The sequence below is a fragment of the Podarcis cretensis genome (genome assembly GCF_951804945.1).
Source record: "Podarcis cretensis genome assembly, chromosome: 1".
Taxonomy (NCBI): Eukaryota; Metazoa; Chordata; class Lepidosauria; order Squamata; family Lacertidae; genus Podarcis; species Podarcis cretensis.
Genome location: NC_137170.1, coordinates 126845022 through 126865847, shown reverse-complemented (window position 1 = coordinate 126865847; position 20826 = coordinate 126845022). Strand labels below are relative to the sequence as shown.

General features: G+C 44.1%; 1 protein-coding gene across 5 annotated transcripts in view; it reads left to right on the top strand.

The window, feature by feature from the left end:
• The window catches only part of MYO1B (myosin IB), a 162522-nt gene that overhangs the window by 52171 nt on the left and 89525 nt on the right, over window positions 1-20826 (top strand). For all 5 annotated transcript variants that reach the window (XM_079976602.1, XM_079976601.1, XM_079976604.1 and 2 more), the window contains one exon: window positions 11459-11574. In XM_079976602.1, the coding sequence (XP_079832728.1) occupies window positions 11459-11574 (116 nt within the window). The remainder of the gene's footprint in view (window positions 1-11458; window positions 11575-20826) is intronic.

Below are 20826 nucleotides of genomic sequence, written 5' to 3'. Positions count from 1 at the left end.
GAGCTCCCGTTGCTTGGTCCCTGCTCCTGCCAACCTAGCAGTTTGAAAGCATGAAGTGCAAGTAGATAAATAGGTACCGCTCCGGTGGGAAGGTAAACAGCATTTCCGTGCGCTGCTCTGGTTCACCAGAAGCAGCTTAGTCATGCTTGCCACATGACCCGGAAGCTGTACGCCGGCTCCCTCGGCCAATAAAGCAAGATGAGCGCCGCAACCCCAGAGTCATCCGCGACTGGACCTAATGGTCAGGGGTCCCTTTACCTCTCAAGGTGCATAGCTAAAGATGCTGCAATTGAATGTGGTAAATACATCTCAGAGGACTGGGATTGGCTGAAGCTCCAGACTGATTGACACTTGCAGCATGTGAAATTTATTATTATTTATATCCCCGCCCATCCTCCCAAATGGCCCTTTAGGTGGATTTGGCTGTCAAACCTACTGCCTTGAACAACTTTCAGGTACGAAGGTGAGATGCCTGGTTTTGCCTGTTAGTTTCTACTCTTTATTTTTGACTCTGTTCCTTCTGGATAGCCAGGTGGTTGTCAAACATACGAGGGAGGAAATGATGACCTGCTACCGCGGCGAAATTAGTTGCAGTGTTTGCTTTGGTGCAATTTACTTAGAGACATTTGCCTTCCGGGTGGTAATGCCTATTAACTTAAAACAGAGCTGTTTGGTCCGGTGTCAGATTAAAAAATACTTTCAAGCAAGTATGAAAATCCTAGTCATCATATCTTGGCCCAAAAAGAGAAATGATGGGGGCAGCCAACATATCTGATTATTTTCACTTAAAACAATTGGTAGGACCAATGAGGTGTTTCCTGCTTGGCAGGGGGTTGGACTCAATGGCCCTTGTGGTCTCTTCCAGCTCTATGATTCTATGATTCTATGAGATTGAAGTAAACACTTTCTTCTTAGATTTGCCTTTGATTGTCTGTGTAAAGAAGGTCGCTTTTTCACTGAGGCACCAGGTCATGTTCTTGCTACCGGTGTTGCTCTGTTGCTTTTTTTATTTTCCAAGTAATGCTAAGAATGTCGTTTGTGCTCCCAGTCGTTCTATCGCTATGTAAATTTTGCTGCCCTCGCTGCTTTCCCTCCTTACTGAACCCATTTCCCTGCCCTCTGGAGCATGTTGTACCTCTTGTTAAATGTGCTCTACTTAATTGTAAAGCAAACCTCAGCCCTGAAACCTCACATCCTGAAATCTGAAACTTTGCTTGGCCTGACGGATCAAGGAAGGCAAAGACTGCTGTTGGATTCGCAAGAATTTTGAACCTGATACATAGTTAAATGCGCAGAAGGATCCGTGGTGGTTGTGTTCTAGTGAGGCAGCATTCAAGTACATACACGAACTGTTGCCTTCCTCAAGGTGCAAGTTTTCTCTTTTCTAAAACACTTTGTGCATGTGGGGCTGTGGATAAGGAGCACGGTTCTTTAGTGAATATAAGGCAGTGAGAAAAGCTACAGAGAAATCAAGTGTATATTCAAAGGTATATGCTAGCCACTCTTCTTCCCCTCTCCCTCACCCACAATCAGGCTGCTTTTCAGTCTCCCCAGGGCTTTAAAATGCAATTTAGGGGGAAAGGGTTGTCATGCGAGATGCCGAAAATGTACTCTTTTAAAGCGAAGGAACTTCAAAGGGAGACTGCTGAAATACACCAGGAATTTCAAGGCTATCGTAATTGCAAGACAAAGAATTTTTCACACATTTTATGCGATAGGTGACCTACCAACATTACTGGGTAATGAGAAATGATGACTGCTTTTCTGCATTTCATTTGCTCCATACCTCACGTCTCACGCACACCCTTCCCACCAAACCTTCACACACACACACACACACACACACACACACACACAGTAGAGTTGGAAAGTACTGCAAGGGTCATTTGGCCAACCCCCTTCTTGCCCAACATGGGGTTCAGACGACCCTGAGGTTAAGAACCTCATGTTCTACTGACTGAGCCATCCCAGCAGTAGAATATCTTCTGCAGAATTGTAGAGTTTGAGGGCTATCTAGTTCAGTAATCTGCAAAGCAGGGAACTCGGCTAAAGCATCCATGACAGATGGCCATCCAACATGCTCAGAAACCTCCAAGTAAGGAGAGTCCACAACCTCCCTGGGAGACTGTTCCACTCTCAAACAGCTTTTACTGTCAGAAAGTTTTTCGTGATGTTGAGTCGGACTTTCCTTTCTCGGTCATTGGTTCAAGTCCTACCTTCCAGAACAGGAGAAAACATCTTGCTCCATCTTCCATGTGACAGCCCTTGAGATACCTGAGCCTCAGATTTGAGATCTTTGAACCAGCACCTCTCATTTAGAGTCTTCATGATTCATTTTTTAAATAAAAAAACTTGGGGAAGATCAAGAAGTTCTGTCCGCACCAGGGATTCAGCATGTGCTGGGGGCAGGAAGCGCACAGGAAAGAGAATAGTTGCTACTGGCACCAAGGTAGAAACGGAGAGCAGCTGTGAGTCTCAAGGTAAACTACCTTGAGTGGTAACCGTAGAATGAGTCACAGGCAAAATTGTTCTTAATTTTCTTTACACGAAAGGTAGGCTGTCTATCCCGTAAGTGCTGGGTTGCATAAATCACATATACCTGTCTACCTTTGCCAGTTTAGATTCTGTATTCTGCCCTTGAAACCGCTTGGCCGTTCAATTGGCCATGATTCCTGTGTTAATGAAAGTATCTACTCCTCCCGATAGAATCAATAATGATGCAATGCAGAATTACATTCTCTCCCTTTTTGGCCCGAGGAATAGAGTTAATGCATTTTTGTATTTATGATTTCCTGGAATAAAAGAGGGGTGGGCACTCCCCCTCCTGCCTCTCCTTGTCAGTCTTCAATGGCCAAGTAAATTTTCTTTCAGGTCTATTGATCCAGTGCAGCGAGTTCTTTAAGAGCAGGGAAGAGTGCCATCTCTTTTCTTCCACCCCACCCTCTCAGTCGCTGCCTCGCCTTTGACTTGGATCCAAGAACTGGCATGCTGCCTTCAACTAACTAGGGGAGAGATGAATAGGTGTGTAAAACAGCTCTCTTTTAGAAGGTGCAATGAAATGTGCTATGGCTGTGTCTGATTTTCAGCCCATTAACAGATCTGCAAGCTGTAGTGTCTAGATCAGGGGTGTGGAATTGGTGGTTAACCAGATCTTGCACTGCAACTTGCATCATTCCTGACAATTGGACATCCTAGCTGGGGAACATGGAATATAGGGCGAGATTCAGCAAAGTTGTTGCATGCGCAGAATAAGGTCCACAACAGGATTCCCACCACTCTTCTCCTCTTGGGCGCCCTAAATCTGCTCTGGAGGCTTTGGAAAACCCCAGAACATGCTTAGGGAGGCACAGGGGAAAGAGAAAGGAAAAAGTCCTGCTATGTAAGTGGACTTCATTCATTGCCCACATCCCCCACTTAGTGCAATAGCATCTGGAGGGCATCAGATGCTACGAATCAACTAGTTGGTTGATTGGACTGCCTTAGTGTTGCAAATACTCTTGATTGTCCTCAACTCTTAGTGCTACCAGACTTATTAAAAGGCCTTTTGATATATTACAGTTTAATTTCAGTATCTGACTTCTGTGCTTGTGGCTGTTGTAAATGACAGCAGTTATTATTAAAAGCATTTCTATATAGTGGTACCTCGGGTTACATACACTTCAGGTTACATACGCTTCAGGTTGCAGACTCCGCTAACCCAGAAATAGTACCTCGGGTTAAGAACTTTGCTTCAGGGTGAGAACAGAAATTGTGCTCTGGCAGCGCGGCAGCAGCAGGAGGCCTCATTAGCTAAAGTGGTGCTTTAGGTTAAGCACAGTTTCAGGTTAAGTACGGGCCTCCGGAACAAATTAAGTACTTAACCTGAGGTACCACTGTACTGCTTTTCATTTGGAGAAGAAATGCCATGCGATTTTGCAAACACATAAAAGCCAACAGGAAAGCAATAAGCAAAACCAAAATGTGGGATAGCTCAGTGGGTAGAACATGATTCTCTTAATCTGAGGGTCAAGGGTTTGAGCCCCACGTTAGGCAAAAGATTCCTCTATTGCAGGGTGTGTGTGGATGAGATGAGCCTTGTAGTCCCTTACAAGTAAAGGTAAAGGGACCCCTGACCATTAGGTCCAGTCGTGGACGACTCTGGGGTTGCGGCACTCATCTCGCTTTATTGGCCGAGGGAGCCGGCGTACAGCTTCTGAGTCATGTGGCCAGCATGACTAAGCCACTTCTGGCGAACCAGAGCAGCACACGGAAATGCCATTTACCTTCCCGCCGGAGCGGTACCTATTTATCTACTTGCACTTTGACGTGCTTTCGAACTGCTAGGTTGGCAGGAGCTGGGACAGAGCAACGGGAGCTCACCCCATCACAGGGATTCGAACTGCCGACCTTCTGATCGGCAAGTCCTAGGCTCTGCGGTTTAACCCACAGCGCCACCCACGTCCCTGTAGCAACTCTACCATTCTATGATTCCAATATGGGATACCTGTAAAGTAGTAATATAGGGAGAGCTGATAAAGAAGACAGCTTATATAAGAAAGAAAAGGAAACAAGGAATATATTTATTAGAACAACAAATAAGAGAACTTGAGAGAGAAAATTTAGAAACTTGTGCTTCAGAAATCTGTAAACAATTACTCCTGGCTTGAAAACAAGAACTGAAAAAAGGCAAATATGTGGCAAGACCATTGAGATTAAAAACAAAAACGAAAAAAACCCGAACAAGTAAAAAGATATTTGAGAAACAGAACAAAGCTGATAAACTTCTGCCCCATATGTTGAAGAAGCAAGAGATAAATAAATAGCCTTATAACACACCCCCCCCCCATCGGACAAGAATGGGCTGTAACACCCAAACAGATTGTTATGGAATTTGAGAAAGTTAATAGAACATAATATAAAATGGAGAGTCCTTCATCGACTGAGGTTAATAAATTCTTAAACTCTTTAAAATTGTCTAAACTAAAAGAAGAGGATGTAAGGAAATTGAATGCACCAGTTGAAATGGAAGAAGTAAAAGCTGCTCTAAAAGGACTTTCAGGAATGGAAGGACTTGTACCATAACTTTATTTTATTTTTAAACAAAAATTCCTGACAGTGCAGCTTTGACATACTAACGTCTATGATTAATTCAATAAAAATGTCTAAAAACATGCCAAGAACCTGGGAGAATGCCAAAATAGTAGTTGTTCTTAAAGAAAACCTCTTAAAACTTCATTGTATAGTTCTTTGTCATTGTTCAATTACGATGTAAAGTTATGGACCCAAAGTACTAGCTAACCGTTTAAATAGAATAATTGAAAGAGAACAACCAGACTTTGTAAAAGACAGAAGAGTGACACAGTGTAATAAAAACAAATAAAAAGAACCAGGAACCTTTCTTTTTATGGATGCCGGAAAAGCTTTTGACCATATTGAATGTCTGTCTGTATTTTTTAATAATAATAATAATAATAATAATAATAATAATAATAATTTATTTATAGCCCACCCACCTGACTGGGTTTCCCCAGCCAGTCTGGGTGGCTCCCAACAGAATATTAAAAACACAATCAAACATCAAACATTAAAAACTTCTCTAAACAGGGCTGCCTTCAGATGTCTTCTAAAAGTCAGATGGGAAGGTATTCCACAGGGCGGGCGCCACTACCGAGAAGGCCCTCTGCCTGGTTCCCTGTAACTTCACTTCTTGCAGTGAGGGAACCGCCAGAAGGCCCTCAGAGCTGGATCTCAGTGTCCGGGCTGAACGATGTGGTTGGAGGCGCAATTTTAGAAACTCAGATATATAAGCTAGGCACCAAATGGCTCCTTAAATCTGGGTTATAGTCACCCCAATGGAACATCTGTTCACCAGTTGGTTAAACTAGATAACTCTTGGGAACCCCTTCTAGCGCTACAGTTTTTCGATTCTATGATCTTAATTACATTGCTTGACTGTAGCTCTCTCTCTTATGACAATTCACTTGTCCCAGTGTGTGAGAAGGAAAAACATGCATGATGGAAATGGCATTAACTGTGGACTAAGTCGGAGGTTATTAGACTGTGGTTGCCAACCTGGCTGCCCAGAAATCTCCACATATGCACAACTGGACCTGTACCAGTTGGGGAATAGAATGGGGAATTTTGAACACTGAACCCATGAAGAGATTTTCCCCTTCAAAATGCCTCTAGCTTATCCTTCCCAGATCCTGGAGCCTTGTAAGAAGGGGAAACAGTATTCACTCCTTCAGCTGCCTCTCTGCTCCAAATTGCAGCATCCTGAGACTGTTTATAATTTTGTTCAAGTCAGGGCTTTGTTACCCACATTTGCATATAATGTATAATTTGCCCCTGAGGTGATAGCTAGGTGTGGGTTAGAACCTATGGTTAAATCCGTTATAGTTCAAAGCAAGAAGTATAAATGGAAGGTTTGTCATTTCGGTGTCTTTTTTGGAGCGTTAATTACATAACCAGGTTACAAATATTCCAGGGTGGGGAAGCTATAGCATTTTTAAAAATACTCTTCTTTTTTTTCCTAGCAAGGCTTACAAGCTCTGCTGAGCAGGTCATTTAGCCTCTAAACATAGGTACCAGGGCACACATGTATATTAAAGAACACTGGAAGGGACGTTGCGGGACAGTGAAGACTTTATAAAGACTATGTGCTCTTTGAGCAAAGGAAGGAAATGCTCCTCAATACTTATAGAACCAGGTTCTGAAATTAGTTACGTTTTTGTTCGTATGGTTTTTTTCAGGGCCGCTTTGCAGGACTTGGGTGTCCAGTTGCGGCCCCGAATTACAGACCTGAAGGATGTGCTTAGAACAAAATTGGCTCTTGACCAGGAGCCAACTCCCCTTCGATTATTTCATGTGGCGGAACATTTCGGGACTTGTTTTGCCTGAGGTGTTGGTGAATGTGAGACTCCTTTAATTTAGACTGAAGCCAACTGAGGCCTTATCAGCAAAGTTTATATGGGCTTATATTCTTTCCCCATCTCTTTGGTTTAATATTAGTGTTTCCAATTCTTTGCAAGCTAATGCCCAGGTTCTGGCACATACATAAAAGCCAGCACACAAATCATTTATTGGATGCAATAAAAGTGCTTCTGCTTTGACTGTGGGCAATAACCACAGGGCTGTGCAAATGTCATTTTAAAGCATGCTGTGGCAGCATGACATTTGGGTCACCGCTAATCACATTTCTTTTCTTGCACCCTGGTTTCAAAGATTGGTTAAAGTGGGCTTGCCAATCTGTTCCCAGGGGAATCTGGTTAGTGTCTTGTGTTGCCCCTGCTTCAGCAATCTTGCTTTCTTCATGAGGTTTGGAGCTATCTTATCTTAGGATAATGAAAGTCATGATAATGAATAGTCTGTGGTGCAGCTAGGCCAAAATCTAGGGGTCTGCAACCCAGGGGTCCCCTAATGACTATGTAGAGAGCAGCAGGAGGTGGAGACAGCGACAAACATGCCTCAGGTCTGTACCTGGCCCAGCACCAGCAAACTGGGCTGCCGCTGGTCTACACAATATGCTTTCTTCCAATATGCCTTGAAATCATTTTATAATTGGTGGTGGCCTGCCAGGTTGTAGATCCTCATTTTATTACTTTTATTTTACTGTTTTATTATTGTTTTCCACCACAAAATGGTTCTTATTTCCTGGTTTTAACACCAGGACAGCAGAAGCAAGTTCTCCTTTATTTCTGTAGTCATAATGGTGCTAGGATTTAAGCAGAGGTGAATTTAGGGCAGCATGGTCGATTCCTCCACACACAGCGCAGCAGCCAATAGGGTGCCTTCTTGCCTCCTTCCCAAAGCCTAGTAAGTGCTGGGCTTTGGGAAGGAGGTGTGAGGGCTCTGACAGGGTCATAGAGTCCTCCTGCCTTCTTCCCGCAATAATAATATAATAATTTATAATAATAATAATAATTTATTATTTATACCCCGCCTATCCGGCTGAGTTTCCCCAACCACTCTGGGCAGCTCCCAACAGATTAAAAACAGAATAAAACATTGAACATTACAAACTTCAGGTGTCTTCTAAAAGTCAGATAGTTCTTTATTTCCTTGACATCTGATGGGAGGGCATTCCACAGGGCGGGTGCCACTACCGAGAAAGTCCTCTGCCTGGTTCCCTGTAACTTTGCTTCTCGCAGTGAGGGAACTGCCAGAAGGCCTTCGGCACTGGACCTCAGTGTCTGGGCAGAATGATGTGGGTGGAGATGCGCCTTCAGGTATACTGGGCCAAGGCTGTTTAGGGTTTTAAAGGTCAGCACCAACACTTTGAATTGTGCTCGGAAACGTGCTGGGAGCCAATTCGGGTCTTTCAGGACCGGTGTTATATGGTCTCGGCGGCCGCTCCCAGTCACCAGTCTAGCTGCCACATTCTGGATTAGTAGTAGTTTCCAGGTCACCTTCAAAGGTAGCCCCACATAGAGCGCATTGCAGTAGTCCAAGCGGGAGATAACTAGAGTTTGCACCACTCTGGCGAGACAGTCCGCAGGCAGGTAGGGTCTCAGCCTGCATGCCAGATGGAGCTGGTAGACAGCTTCCCTGGACACAGATTTTCCCTGTGCCTCCATGGACAGCTATCTGTCCAAAATGACTCCCAGGCTGCGCACCTGCTCCTTCAGGGGCACAGTTACCTCATTCAGGACCAGGGAGTCCTCCACACTCGCCTGTCCCCCCAAAACAGTACTTCTGTCTTGTCAGGATTCAACCTCAATCTGTTAGCCGCCACCCATCCTCCAACCGCCTTCAGCTTGGTGAATGAGGATGGAGGGCTCTAGGATCTTGCCGGAGTGTCACACTTCCTCCTCAAAGACCAGCAGCCTCCCTTATCCAGCTTTGCAAAGGTGGTGCAATGGTTGGGGTGTTTGTGTGTGTCAAATTTTGACCTTTGCACAGGGTGCAATATACTCAAGGTCCACTCCTGATTTATGTAGGATCACCATATTTCAAAAAGTGAAAATCCAGACACAAAATATGAGAATGTGCATGGACACTGCTTTGGGTACATGTTTTGCTTCAACATATCTGGATAGTAGCAGCAGTTGTAAAGCATGCAGTGGTGGAAGGATGGGGAGAAACATCCATTGTGTTCTTCACAATTGAAGTAATAAGCATGGCCTGATGAGGCCATTGAATCCAGGGTCAACAATCGCCCAGCTGCACCACACCACTCTGTGTGCTACGGTGAATGGCTTTTTCTATCAGAGGTTTTAATGGGCTTTCGTTGCAGAAATTGTTTGAGCATGATCCAGGGCATTTTTCCATATTTTAGAATGTGTGAACTTTTTGAGATGAGAGCGTCTGGTAAGAAAGAACTAGTATTAATGAATAGGGGAGGCGGCATTTCTAGAAACTCTGAAATGATTGGTTGCTAAGGGACTCTGTTCCAGAGTTTTTACTGAGCATGCATGTATATGCTGTTCTGATTTTGGAATAACACTTTGTGTGCTCTCACAAGGAAGATCCATGTAGTATTCATACTGCAAACCTCCAAAAAGGCCACTTCTGATTTTACTTCTGGGCCAGAGTAGCTACCATAATACAATTTCTTGCTATTTTCCTGTTTCTTTTTTTTCACCTCTTGCCAGTTCAAGGTGCCTTTAGACTGAGAGCAACCAAGAGTGTCCACTGGCACTTATTGCCTCCAGAGCAGAATAACATTCTATTTCAGGATAATCTCTTTTCGCCTCTTTGGGTCAGTGCCTTACAAGCCCTTGTGGGCCCAGTTCATTATTGTATTATGTCACACAGTGATGGGATGAGTGGGAGCTGGATCTGTCTACCTGCTGGCTTGTGTTTGTTTTGGATCTCAGCGGCTCAAATAACGAGCAGATCCATGGCTTTGCAATGGTTTTAGTGGTGGCTAACACATGTTAGAACTTGTGTAACATGGCAACAGCCAGATTCCATCCATCAGTCTTAGCGAAGTGTGTGTGTGTGTGTGTGTGTGTGTGTGTGTGTGTGTGTGTGTCAACTATTAATGCCCAGATAAGCCAAATTGTGGTCCAGGCTTACACAAACTTCTGTGGCAAAGCAGAGAGAGAGGAATTCAGATCAATGTCTTCCTGTGCTTTGATCACGAGACCAGTCCTTTGGGGCTGCAGTTCCAAAATAGTAGCAATATAAGAACTTGCAGCAAGCCGTAGATATTCTAATCCCTTCGATGCTGTGGCATTTTCTTCCCCCTACCCATAGGAGTTCTGTTTTCATCGCTGGAATGCAATTGCACTCATTCCATGCTCAAGGAATTAAGTCATTTATATCTGGACTTGTTTATACTGGAGTCCTGGTGGGAAGGAGGGTTTTGTGTGGGAAAATTCTCTTTCCCTGGCGTTCCGCACCCCCCACCTCTTCCCGTTGCTGGGACTGTAACACAGTTAACTTTGGAGTGAATCTGTAGGTGACTAAATTAGTGCAAAGAGTTCTTTCTGAGTCGTACCGAACCCAAAGCAGTGACTTCTTGACGTACTTCAGCTTCAACAAGAGAACATGGATGTGCCCCTGACTAGGCGTCGTTCTTTGACCTCTTGAATAAAATGGGTTATTTTAGGATGTGGTATACTGGATTTGGAGCACACTGGTGAACAGCTGGTTCCTCACTCTCAGAATATCAGAACAGCTTACAAAAAAAGAAAAATAGCACCCCCAGTTCTCCTCAGACGACAACCTTTTGTATCTTGCCTAATTTCCCCTTATGTTGCCTGAAGAAGATTCCACCCCCCCCCCCGCCAAAGAATTTGAGTTCAAATATGCAATGCTTTTGTGCGGTAGTTGTTTGAGAATTTCCCCCCTCAGTTTCTTGAGACCTTTGCTGATGATATGGTATCAAATCACAGTTCATCTGTCTTCACTTCCAGCTGTATTTTCCTCTTGCCATTCAATAATGAGAGATGAAGTCATCCTGCTTTTTGAGCATTTGTAAAATACGAACGTGACGTTTTGCCAAAGCGCTCTTCAATATTACTAAATATGAAGGGCTCCCCACCCCCCTTGGGGATTTACATCCTTTTAAATGGAGCAACAGAGCCTTTAGGGTAGGTTATAGCATAATGCTTCTCACTTTGTAAAGTATGCACAGGCCTAAACAAATCCAAAAACATTCTTCACAGGGACCATACCCCCTGCAATGCATGATTATTTCACCCAGCATATGACTCCAACCTACGACCCTGATATTAAGAGTGTTATCCTCTACTGACTTGCTGGTTTTGTGTTCTTAAAGGCAAAATAATATTTCATGATGAATTCATCAAGTTAATCCTGTATTTCACTTTACTTTTTAGAATTAAAGCTGGGTGGTTGTTTTTTAATTTGGCCAGTTTTGAAATTTCCTTCGTATTTGGGGAGTTCAGATTATAATTGTTCCAATGCAAATGATAAGGTAGAGAGAGGTAAGCATTCCTTAAAGTGTTTTGTAAGTTAAATTGTCACATCAGCTGTTAAAACTCCACTCTGCATTCTTTCTTTTCGGCAGACTTACATCGGTAGTGTGGTGATATCGATAAATCCATACAGATTGCTCCCTATTTATTCCCCAGAAAAAGTGGAAGAATACAGAAACAGAAACTTCTATGAACTCAGACCTCACATGTAAGTATGTAAAAAGTTTCAGGTTTTTCTTCTTCTTCAAGAAATGCAGTTTATAGACAGCTGTTTCCTGCAAGTCACAGAATGTGTTTGATCCATCGTGCCTTTGATTATCTCTAAGTTTAATCGCAGAATTTTTTGTTCCAAGGGAAGAAATTTGGATATTTTATTCACTGATTGTAGTAGAAGTTGGTCTTACAGATGACATTGCTTTCTAGTTATATCTTAGGCCAGAATTAGATGACACAGCAGATGCTTGGTGGCCATTGAAAATAGGAGCCCTGTGTTTTGTGCTCTCTCCTACTCTTCCTGCCTTCAGTAACTAGACCTGACTGGGAGGCAGGGAGGGAGAGGAAGTGGCTGGAGGAGTATTTGCAAATGAATGGATGGACATGGAAAAGTTGAAAAGTTAACCTTGCAAGGCAAGCTGGGTTAGGACTACCTGCTTGCTGAAATGGTAGACATGTCGCATATAATGTTAAGTCAAGCCTCCACGTTCCTCCCCTGGTCTTCCTGCTGTTGCCATGCTAATTCTGGCTAAGCTGTGGTCTGGCTTAGCACTACCTCTGAATCTCCACGAATCATGTGCTGGGAGCCAAGAACAAATCTTGGTTGAAACTCGTGGCTTATCAGGAATGAGACAAACTATGAGCCCAACTTTGGAGGTCAAATGCGAAGCCAGACCGTGACTTAGCCCTGGGAGGCATGTCATCAGCAGAATTGGGGAAGGAGGGCTGCAACCACAATCTTCAGTTTTATTATTTGTGCTACAAATGGAGATTCCTAACTCAGTTTGTTTTGTAATGTTAACTGGATCAAAGTGCATTTCTTCCTTTGGCCAGGGATGTGGGCCCTCTGTCCTTCATCACTCCCTTCTTTTCCTTCTTCCTGTCACAATTTTAGTTGCGCCTTCTATTTATAAAAAACTTCCTGTCACCTCGCTTTCGCCCTTGCTCTGTATCAAGAAAGTTCCGTGATTAAATGTTCTCATCTCTCTGCAAACTGAAACCTTGCAATTGAGATTGGGTATATGTAATTCCAGATTGAGAATAGGGCTTTGCATATATATCTCTGCTTTTTCAACAAGGGGCACATGGTTCACCCTCCTCCTCAGTTAATCCCTACAACGACCCTGTGAGGTAGGCTAAGAGGCTGTGACTGACCTGAGATCACTTGAGCTTCATGACTGAGTGGGGATTTGAATGCTGATCTCCCAGGTCCTAGTCCGACACTCTACCACCACACCACACTGAATTCCTAGAGTACTTCTGCTATGGGGGCAGCTATATAAATTAAGTGTTTGATGTTTTGATGTTTTGAGGGTTTTTTCTTTAAAAATGAAGCTGTATAGAAATGATGACGACGATGATAAATTCCATGGCAAAAAAAAGGTGTCTAGACCTTCCATTGTCGCTACTGTAGCCCAGGCTTAAGGTGCCATTTGGCCATTACCGTATTTTTTGCTCTATAAGACGCACCCAGACCACAAGACGCACCTAGTTTTTGGAGGAGGAAAACAAGAAAAAAAAAATATTCTGAATCTCAGAAGCCAGAACAGCAAGAGGGATCGCTGTGCAGTGAAAGCAGCGATCCCTCTTGCTGTTCTGGCTTCTGTCATAGCTGTGCAGCCTGCATTCGCTCCATAAGACGCGCACACATTTCCCCTTACTTTTTAGGAGGGAAAAAGTGAGTCTTATAGAGCAAAAAATACGGTAGCTTATGCCTCTGAATTTCTAACTGCTCCCAATTCCCTCAGCTGGGAGTTGGTGGGAGTTGCAGCTGAGGAACAACTCTGTTCTAAGATTTACTTGTACTCAGATTCTCAGTCTGGTCCTTTTTGGAAGAAATGGGGGATTTGTTCTTTATCCATCACCCCACTCCTTTTGTTGCTTTTGCCTTCTCAGAAAACCATTGAAATTGTTTAGTTCTGTGCGACAGGAGAGGATGCCTGGTATAGGAATAATCATGGCAATAGCCTGGGCCATCTCTGCATTCTAGGCACTCCCCAGTGTGTCAACAGCATCTGCAGATGTATCACTAGGAAAATCCCCAAGAGATAACAGGAATCTGTGTTTGCCAAGGAGGCCATGAAATCCTCATGTCTACAAGCGGATAAGTATTGGCATTCAATGTCAAAGCTCTGCATGGAAGTCTCAAGCGCCGCCTCTGAGACCAACTTAACTACTGCTGCGATTTTGCCAGAGGGCAAAGAAAAAACTTTTGCTGGTGTCTTTTGTGTGGTTCTGGCCCACTTCTGCCCGATCTCACTTTGAGCAGCGAGGGAAGAATGTGCTGAGGAAGCAGGAAGGCAAATGTCAGGCTAAGAGGTCATGGGATGTGCAGTTCTGTATCACTGGAGAACAAATTAAAAACAGACATCAGGAAAACAAAATCTTAAATAACAGTTCCTTCCAACTTAAGTTGATTCCCTCTTATCTGGTATTCACGTGCCGCTTATTAGTACATATGCATACCCACCAACATTTATCTGATGAAAATAGGGACATCCTATTATTATTATTATTATTATTATTATTATTATTACTATTAATACCCCCACACATCTGACTGGGTTGCCCCAGCCACTCTGGGCACCTTCCAACATAATAAGAACATTGCTGTTGTTTAGTTGTTTAGTTGTGTCTGACTCACTGTGACCCCATGGACCAGAGCACGCCAGGCACTCCTGTCTTCCACTGCCTCCCGCAGTTTGGTCAAACTCATGCTGGTAGCTTCGAGAACCCTGTCCCACCATCTCATCCTCTGTCGTCCCCTTCTCCTTGTGCCCTCCCTCTTTCCCAACATCAGGGTCTTTTCCAGGGAGTCTTCTCTTCTCATGAGGTGGCCAAAGTATTGGAGCCTCAGCTTCAGGATCTGTCCTTCCAGTGAGCACTCAGGGCTGATTTCCTTCAGAATGGAGAGGTTTGATCTTCTTGCAGTCCATGGGACTCTCAAGAGTCTCCTCCAGCACCATAATTCAAAAGCATCAATTCTTCGGCGATCAGCCTTCTTTATGGTCCAGCTCTCACTATAAGAACATTATAAAACACTAAACATTTAAAAGCTTCCCCCTACAAGGCTGCCTTCAGGTGTCTTCTAAAGGTTTTACAGTGGTACCTCAGGTTACATACGCTTCTGGTTACCCAGAAATATTACCTCGGGTTAAGAACTTTGGTTCAGGATGAGAACAGAAATCATGCTGCGGCGGCATTGCAGCAGCGGGAGGCCCATTAGCTAAAGTGTTGCTTCAGGTTAAGAACAGTTTCAGGTTAAGAACAGACCTCCAGAACGAATTAAGTACTTAACCCGAGGTACCACTGTATAGTTACTTATCTCCCTGGCATCTGTTGTGAGGGTATTCCCTATACAGGGCTGCCTTCAGGTTCTATAGATACTTATCTCCTTGCCTCAGGGTTCACATAACTCCATACTCACCAACATTTCTTCGACGAAAAATAGGAACGTCCTAAGGATAGCTCAGCTGGTAGAGCATGAGACTCTTCATCTCAGGGTCGTGGGTTCAAGACTCACATTGGGGAAAAGATTCCTGCATTGCAGGGGTTGGACTAGATGACCCTCATGGTCTCTTCCAACTCTACAATTCTATGATTAGGACATTCGAGGATCAAATCTGAAACTGGGACAGCTTCTGCAAATGTGGGACTGTCCCTGGAAAATAGGGACACTTGGAGGGTCTGCATATGGCTTGAGTTGCATGCATAACAGGTTAATAATAATAAATAAATAAATAAATAAATAAATAAATATTTTTTATTTATTTATACCCCGCCCTCCCTAACCAAGACCGGGCTCAGGGCGGCTAACAAGCAATAATAAAAGCAAGTTGATTAAAATACAACTTAAAAAAACAAGATTAAAATACAACATTAAAACATTAAAATGCCACCTCATCACAGGAGGAGAAAGAAAACAAGGAAGAGGGGGAGGGAATCAAATTGATTCTAAGCCAAAGGCCAGGCGGAACAACTCGGTCTTACAGGCCCAGCGGAAAGAAATCAGATCCTGCAGGGCCCTGGTCTCATGAGGCAGAGCGTTCCACCAGGCTGGAACCAGTGTTGAGAAGGCCCTGGCTCTGGTGAGGCTAATCTAACTTCCTTAGGGCCCCGGGACCTCTAGGGTGTTGCTATTTATGGACCTTAAGGTCCTCCGTGGGGCACACCAGGAGAGGCGGTCCCGTAGGTACGAGGGTCCTAGGCAAGGTATGTGGCAAGGTATATGTGGCAAGGTAGGGGAAATGTGTCTTATGAGGACAAGCAAGGCACTGTCTCTTTTTGTTAACATTTTAAAAGCCCTATTAGCTACTAAATTAACCACATTTCTGGGTCCAAATGGTGGATGCCCCCACCCTGTACTTGGCTTCTACATTAATGACAGATATTAGAGGCACTATTTAAATGTGTGTGTATATAAGCAAAATAAATAGTTGTTTATTGTGCCCCCCTCCCCTCGGGGTGGCAGTTTTGGGGGGAGAAGAGAGAAACCTCCTAAGTTTCCTGTAGCAGTATAGCCAGCCATGTGGTTACAGTATATGTGGCTCCTCTTGCAGCATTGTGCTTGGAAACTTGTTAATTACAGTTCCAGCCTAATTTTAAGTCTTACCAAGAATTGATACTTTTTAAAGCAATCAGGGTTCCAGTGAAAAGTAGACTCAGGCAAGGTAGAGTGGTCTCAAAAGGACATTGAGCCGTGGCGTAGCGTGGGGGGTGCAGGGGGGGCCGGCCGCACCGGGCGCAACATCTGGGGGTTAGGGCTGGGGGCGCAAATCCATGGGTTAAAGGTAAAGGTAAAGGTACCCCTGCCCGTACGGGCCAGTCTTGACAGACTCTGGGGTTGTGCGCCCATCTCACTTAAGAGGCCAGGGGCCAGCGCTGTCCGGAGACACTTCCGGGTCACGTGGCCAGCGTGACATCGCTGCTCTGGCGAGCCAGAGCCGCACACGGAAACGCCGTTTACCTTCCCGCTGGTAAGCGGTCCCTATTTATCTACTTGCACCTGGAGGTGCTTTCGAACTGCTAGGTTGGCAGGCGCTGGGACCGAGCAGCGGGAGCGCACCCCGCCGCAGGGATTCGAACCGCCGACCTTTCGATCGGCAAGTCCTAGGCGCTGAGGCTTTAACCCACAGCGCCACCTGCGTCCCACAATCCATGGGTTAGGGGGCGCAAATTACTTGCCTTGCCCCGGGTGCTGACAACCCACGCTACGCCACTGACACTGAGTGTCCTTTAACCTGATAATTATGTGCTGCTTAGCTTTCCTGGTTTCAGTACTGAACTGTTATTGAACGGTATTATGTACACTGATATAATTCATGCCACAACTCATGAGAAGAGAAGACTCCCTGGAAAAGACCCTGATGTTGGGAAAGATGGAGGGCACAAGTAGAAGGGGACGACAGAGGATGAGATGGCTGGACAGTGTTCTCGAAGCTACCAGCATGAGTTTGACCAAACTGCGGGAGGCAGTGGAAGACAGAAGTGCCTGGCGTGCTCTGGTCCATGGGGTCACAGAGAGTCGGACATAACTAAACGACTAAACAACAACATAATTCATGCATCTGAGCTGGAGCCTTGCGGGAGCGGCGGGAGGGAGAAATCATATACCATATATTAAAAAATGGGGAAGAAAACTTGGATGAATGGTTTAAAAATGTGTGCATAGCTATCTTTTTATAGAACTCCCACCTATTTTGAATACATAATTCTCTCTGTGTGGTGTATGTTCACATCAATCCCTGTGGAACTGGGTGGTGGTTTGAAAGTGTCCAGAAGGCATGGAGAATTCTGCTAACTTTTTCTAAAAGGAAGTTGCATTTTTATTTTTTTATTTTTTTGCAGATTAGTGTGTAGGGGGTTGTGGAATTCACTGTGCAGCTATGCCTTCCCTCGGGCCACTCAGATCTATGTGGATGTTAACAGTGCGATGATGCAGATACTTTTGCATTCTCCCTGGCTGTGTGGAATTCACCAGATATGCCCTGCAGCAAACTTCACCCCGAACTCCCAGACTCCGTGAAAATGGTTGGGGGTTTCATCATACCCCTTAAACATTTTTGTCCTCCATAATCAAAGCACATACTTAATCTGTATGGAACTCTTAACAAGCACAGCGTAGCACAGTGCAGCAGAGTGATGCTAATTAAAAAAACAAACACATTAGTGAAAATAAAATATTTGGTCTTGAGGCCCAGGCTGCTGAGAAGAGCCACACCAAACTGGCACATTTTTAGGGAAAAGTTAAGACGTCTCCATCCCTGTAGTGTAATGAAAATCATGGGCCCCAGAGCTTTGCAAGCTGCTTCTGGTAATTTGGCTCGGGTCAAAGCAGCCTCTCTGTCTCCAGTATCAGCAAATAAAATAAAATAAATTGAGTACAGAGCAAAGGACACATATTCCTTCGTGTTCTTCAACCTTTTTGTGGATCACCTGAATGGAATTTATGGGTATCCCAGTAGTCTGTATGGCACAGTTTGAGTACCTTCTTACTTACAAGTCACTTCTGTCTTTTAGAAGGCAGACAAAAATATTCTGTTTGGGTAATCCCTTATGGCATCAGATGTGGGGTAGGTGAGGAACAGGCCAGGGGTTCCCCATGGCTGCTATAGTTTTTACCATGGCTTAACACATCTCTCCCAAATGTCAGTTGTAGCTGTGACTTCACTCATTGGCTAAGAACACTTAAATATGTTAGTAGGCACATTTCTCATGAAAGAATTGGACATAGTGATGCTTGCACAGTTTGCCTCTTGAGTTCTTGAAGGACTTGAATCTCTTTACTCTTTTTAATGAAAATTGGGAATTGGATACACCTAGTAGCATGGCTAGAATCAAGGTATAGGTAAAGGTACCCCTGACCGTTAGGTCCAGTTGCGGACTCTAGGGTTGTGGCGCTCATCTTGCTTTATAGGCCAAGGGAGCCGACGTTTGTCCGCAGACAGCTTCCGGGTCATGTGGCCAGCATGACCAAGCTGCTTCTGGTGAACCAGAGCAGCGCACGGAAATGCCGTTTACCTTCCCGCCGGAGTGGTACCTATTTATTTACTTGTACTTTGACGTGCTTTCAAACTGCTAGGTGGGCAGGAGCTGGGACCGAACAACAGGAGCTCACCCCGTTACGGGGATTTGAACCGCCGACCTTATGATCGGCAAGCCCTAGGCTCCGTGGTTTATACCACAGCGCCACCCGTGTCCCAGAATCAAGGTAAAACCTGGTGAATTAGGCAATATGGCAACCCTAGTGGATACCTAAATTAAATTTCAGTTGGCACTCCTATCCTAAGACCTCCTCTAAAATACTTTGCAGTACTCACTTCTTTGTGAAAGTCCTAATGTTCTTGTTCTTGTATGTCAGGATTATGAATCAGAAATAGTTAAAATTCTTTCACTAGAACACTGTTTAGATTTCCTGTTACCAGCAAGATCTCTTATTGCTCAATGTTCATAGTGAAACTACTGTCAGTCTTGCTTTGGTGACCAAGTTTATAAAGTAATGTTCATAAAGTGAGCATCTGGCGAGAGAACTGCTAACTTCAGTATTTCACCATATTGTATATGTGTATTTTCTTAATGAAACTTCTTTGTGTCTGGAGTATTTAATGGCCTGTAAAAAATTTTAGGAGATGGCATGCACTTCTGCTCTCGATTCCACACATAGATATATTTTTAATTAATTGGTTCTGTAGGATTAGAATTGCATTGAGAGCTACAGTTTGTTTATGTAATGGGACGCAGTTTTGCAAATTGGTTCTACCAGATTCCGACCGTAGCTTAATGATGTTGGGGCCTTTTCTCAGTGAGGAAAAGTAAAGCTGAGAAAACAATGCGCTTGTAAACGTAAACACATCTGCAGTCTTTGAGCATTGACACATGGCCACTTCCATTGTAGACTACTGAGCGGCCTCGCAAGTACATTTAGAAAGAGGAAAAAACACAGACAGTCATTAAAAGATGCCAGGCTGCTTATGCCAGGATTGCCAACTGTATTTTTTAAAAAATTGTGCCCAGTGCTTGGAGCCCTCTGGAAAAATGGATGAAGTTAGTAGTATTTAATGCAGAGGGAGTCTGTTCACCTAAGGTGTACAATTTAAAAGCTGATGGGGAGGCCTCTCCCATCTCGCTCCTTGATTTCTGGCTACTGGCTTAGAAGCAAATCTAAACCACAACCAGGCCATTTCTATTTCTGGTTGGTTGGCAACCCTTGTCTCCTATATGACCAATGCCCTGAAAACCAAGACTTCCCCACTTAGATGAGATCCTAACTTTCCACATGTAACTAGGGTGGTTAAACATTGAAGGGGATGTGCAATTCTATTACAGTGGTACCTTGGTTCTCAAACTTAATTCGTTCCTCAAGTCTGTTCTGAAACCAAAGCGTTCCAAAACCAAGGCACGCTTTCCCATAGAAAGTAATGCAAAACGATTAATCCGTTCCAGACTTTTAAAAGCAACCCCTAAAACTGCAATTTAACATGAATTTTATGATCTAACGAGACCATAAAAGGAAAGCAATAAGCAATGTTCTGCAGTCACACAATCAATCAATCAGTAGCTGAACTGGGTTCCACACAGTCACAAAAACAAAACAAAAAAGCTGCAAAAACAAAAATGCAAAATAAATAAGCAAAAACAGACAGACCTCAGTGTAACACTCAAAACGGAAGTGTAACACTCAAATCACCAGCGTAACACTCAAAACGAAAGTGTGGCACTCAAAACGGAGCATTTTCGACTTCTGAAAAAAGTTCGCAAACCGGAACACTTATTTCTGGGTTTGCAGTGTTTGGGTTCCGAGTTGTTTGAGTACCAAGGTTTTTGAGAAGCAAGGTACCACTGTATCATCATCATCATCAATGCATTTATTATTAATAATAATCATAATAAGAAAACTACGCCATTGAAATTTTAGGAGCTTTGGTCTTGAAGATAGCTGGTCTTGGAGAGACAGATGTTTTAGCAGTGTTCAGATGTTTGCCCAAATGGGCAGGGGGCGGGGAGAGCATGACCACACACTCTGCCTCCATTCCTTAGGGTCCTCAGCCACATGGGAAGAGCCTACACACAAATTTGTATGTGCATAGGTTCATTTAGACATTTACACTTGGCTTTGGCTGAGATTCCTGCATTTCAGGGAGTTGGTCTAGATGACCCTTGGGGTCCCTTCCAATTCTATGATTCACCAAATTCCGCCCCCCCCCCAAGTAAACCTGGACCCAGCAGTTTCCGACAGGTCAGTTTATGG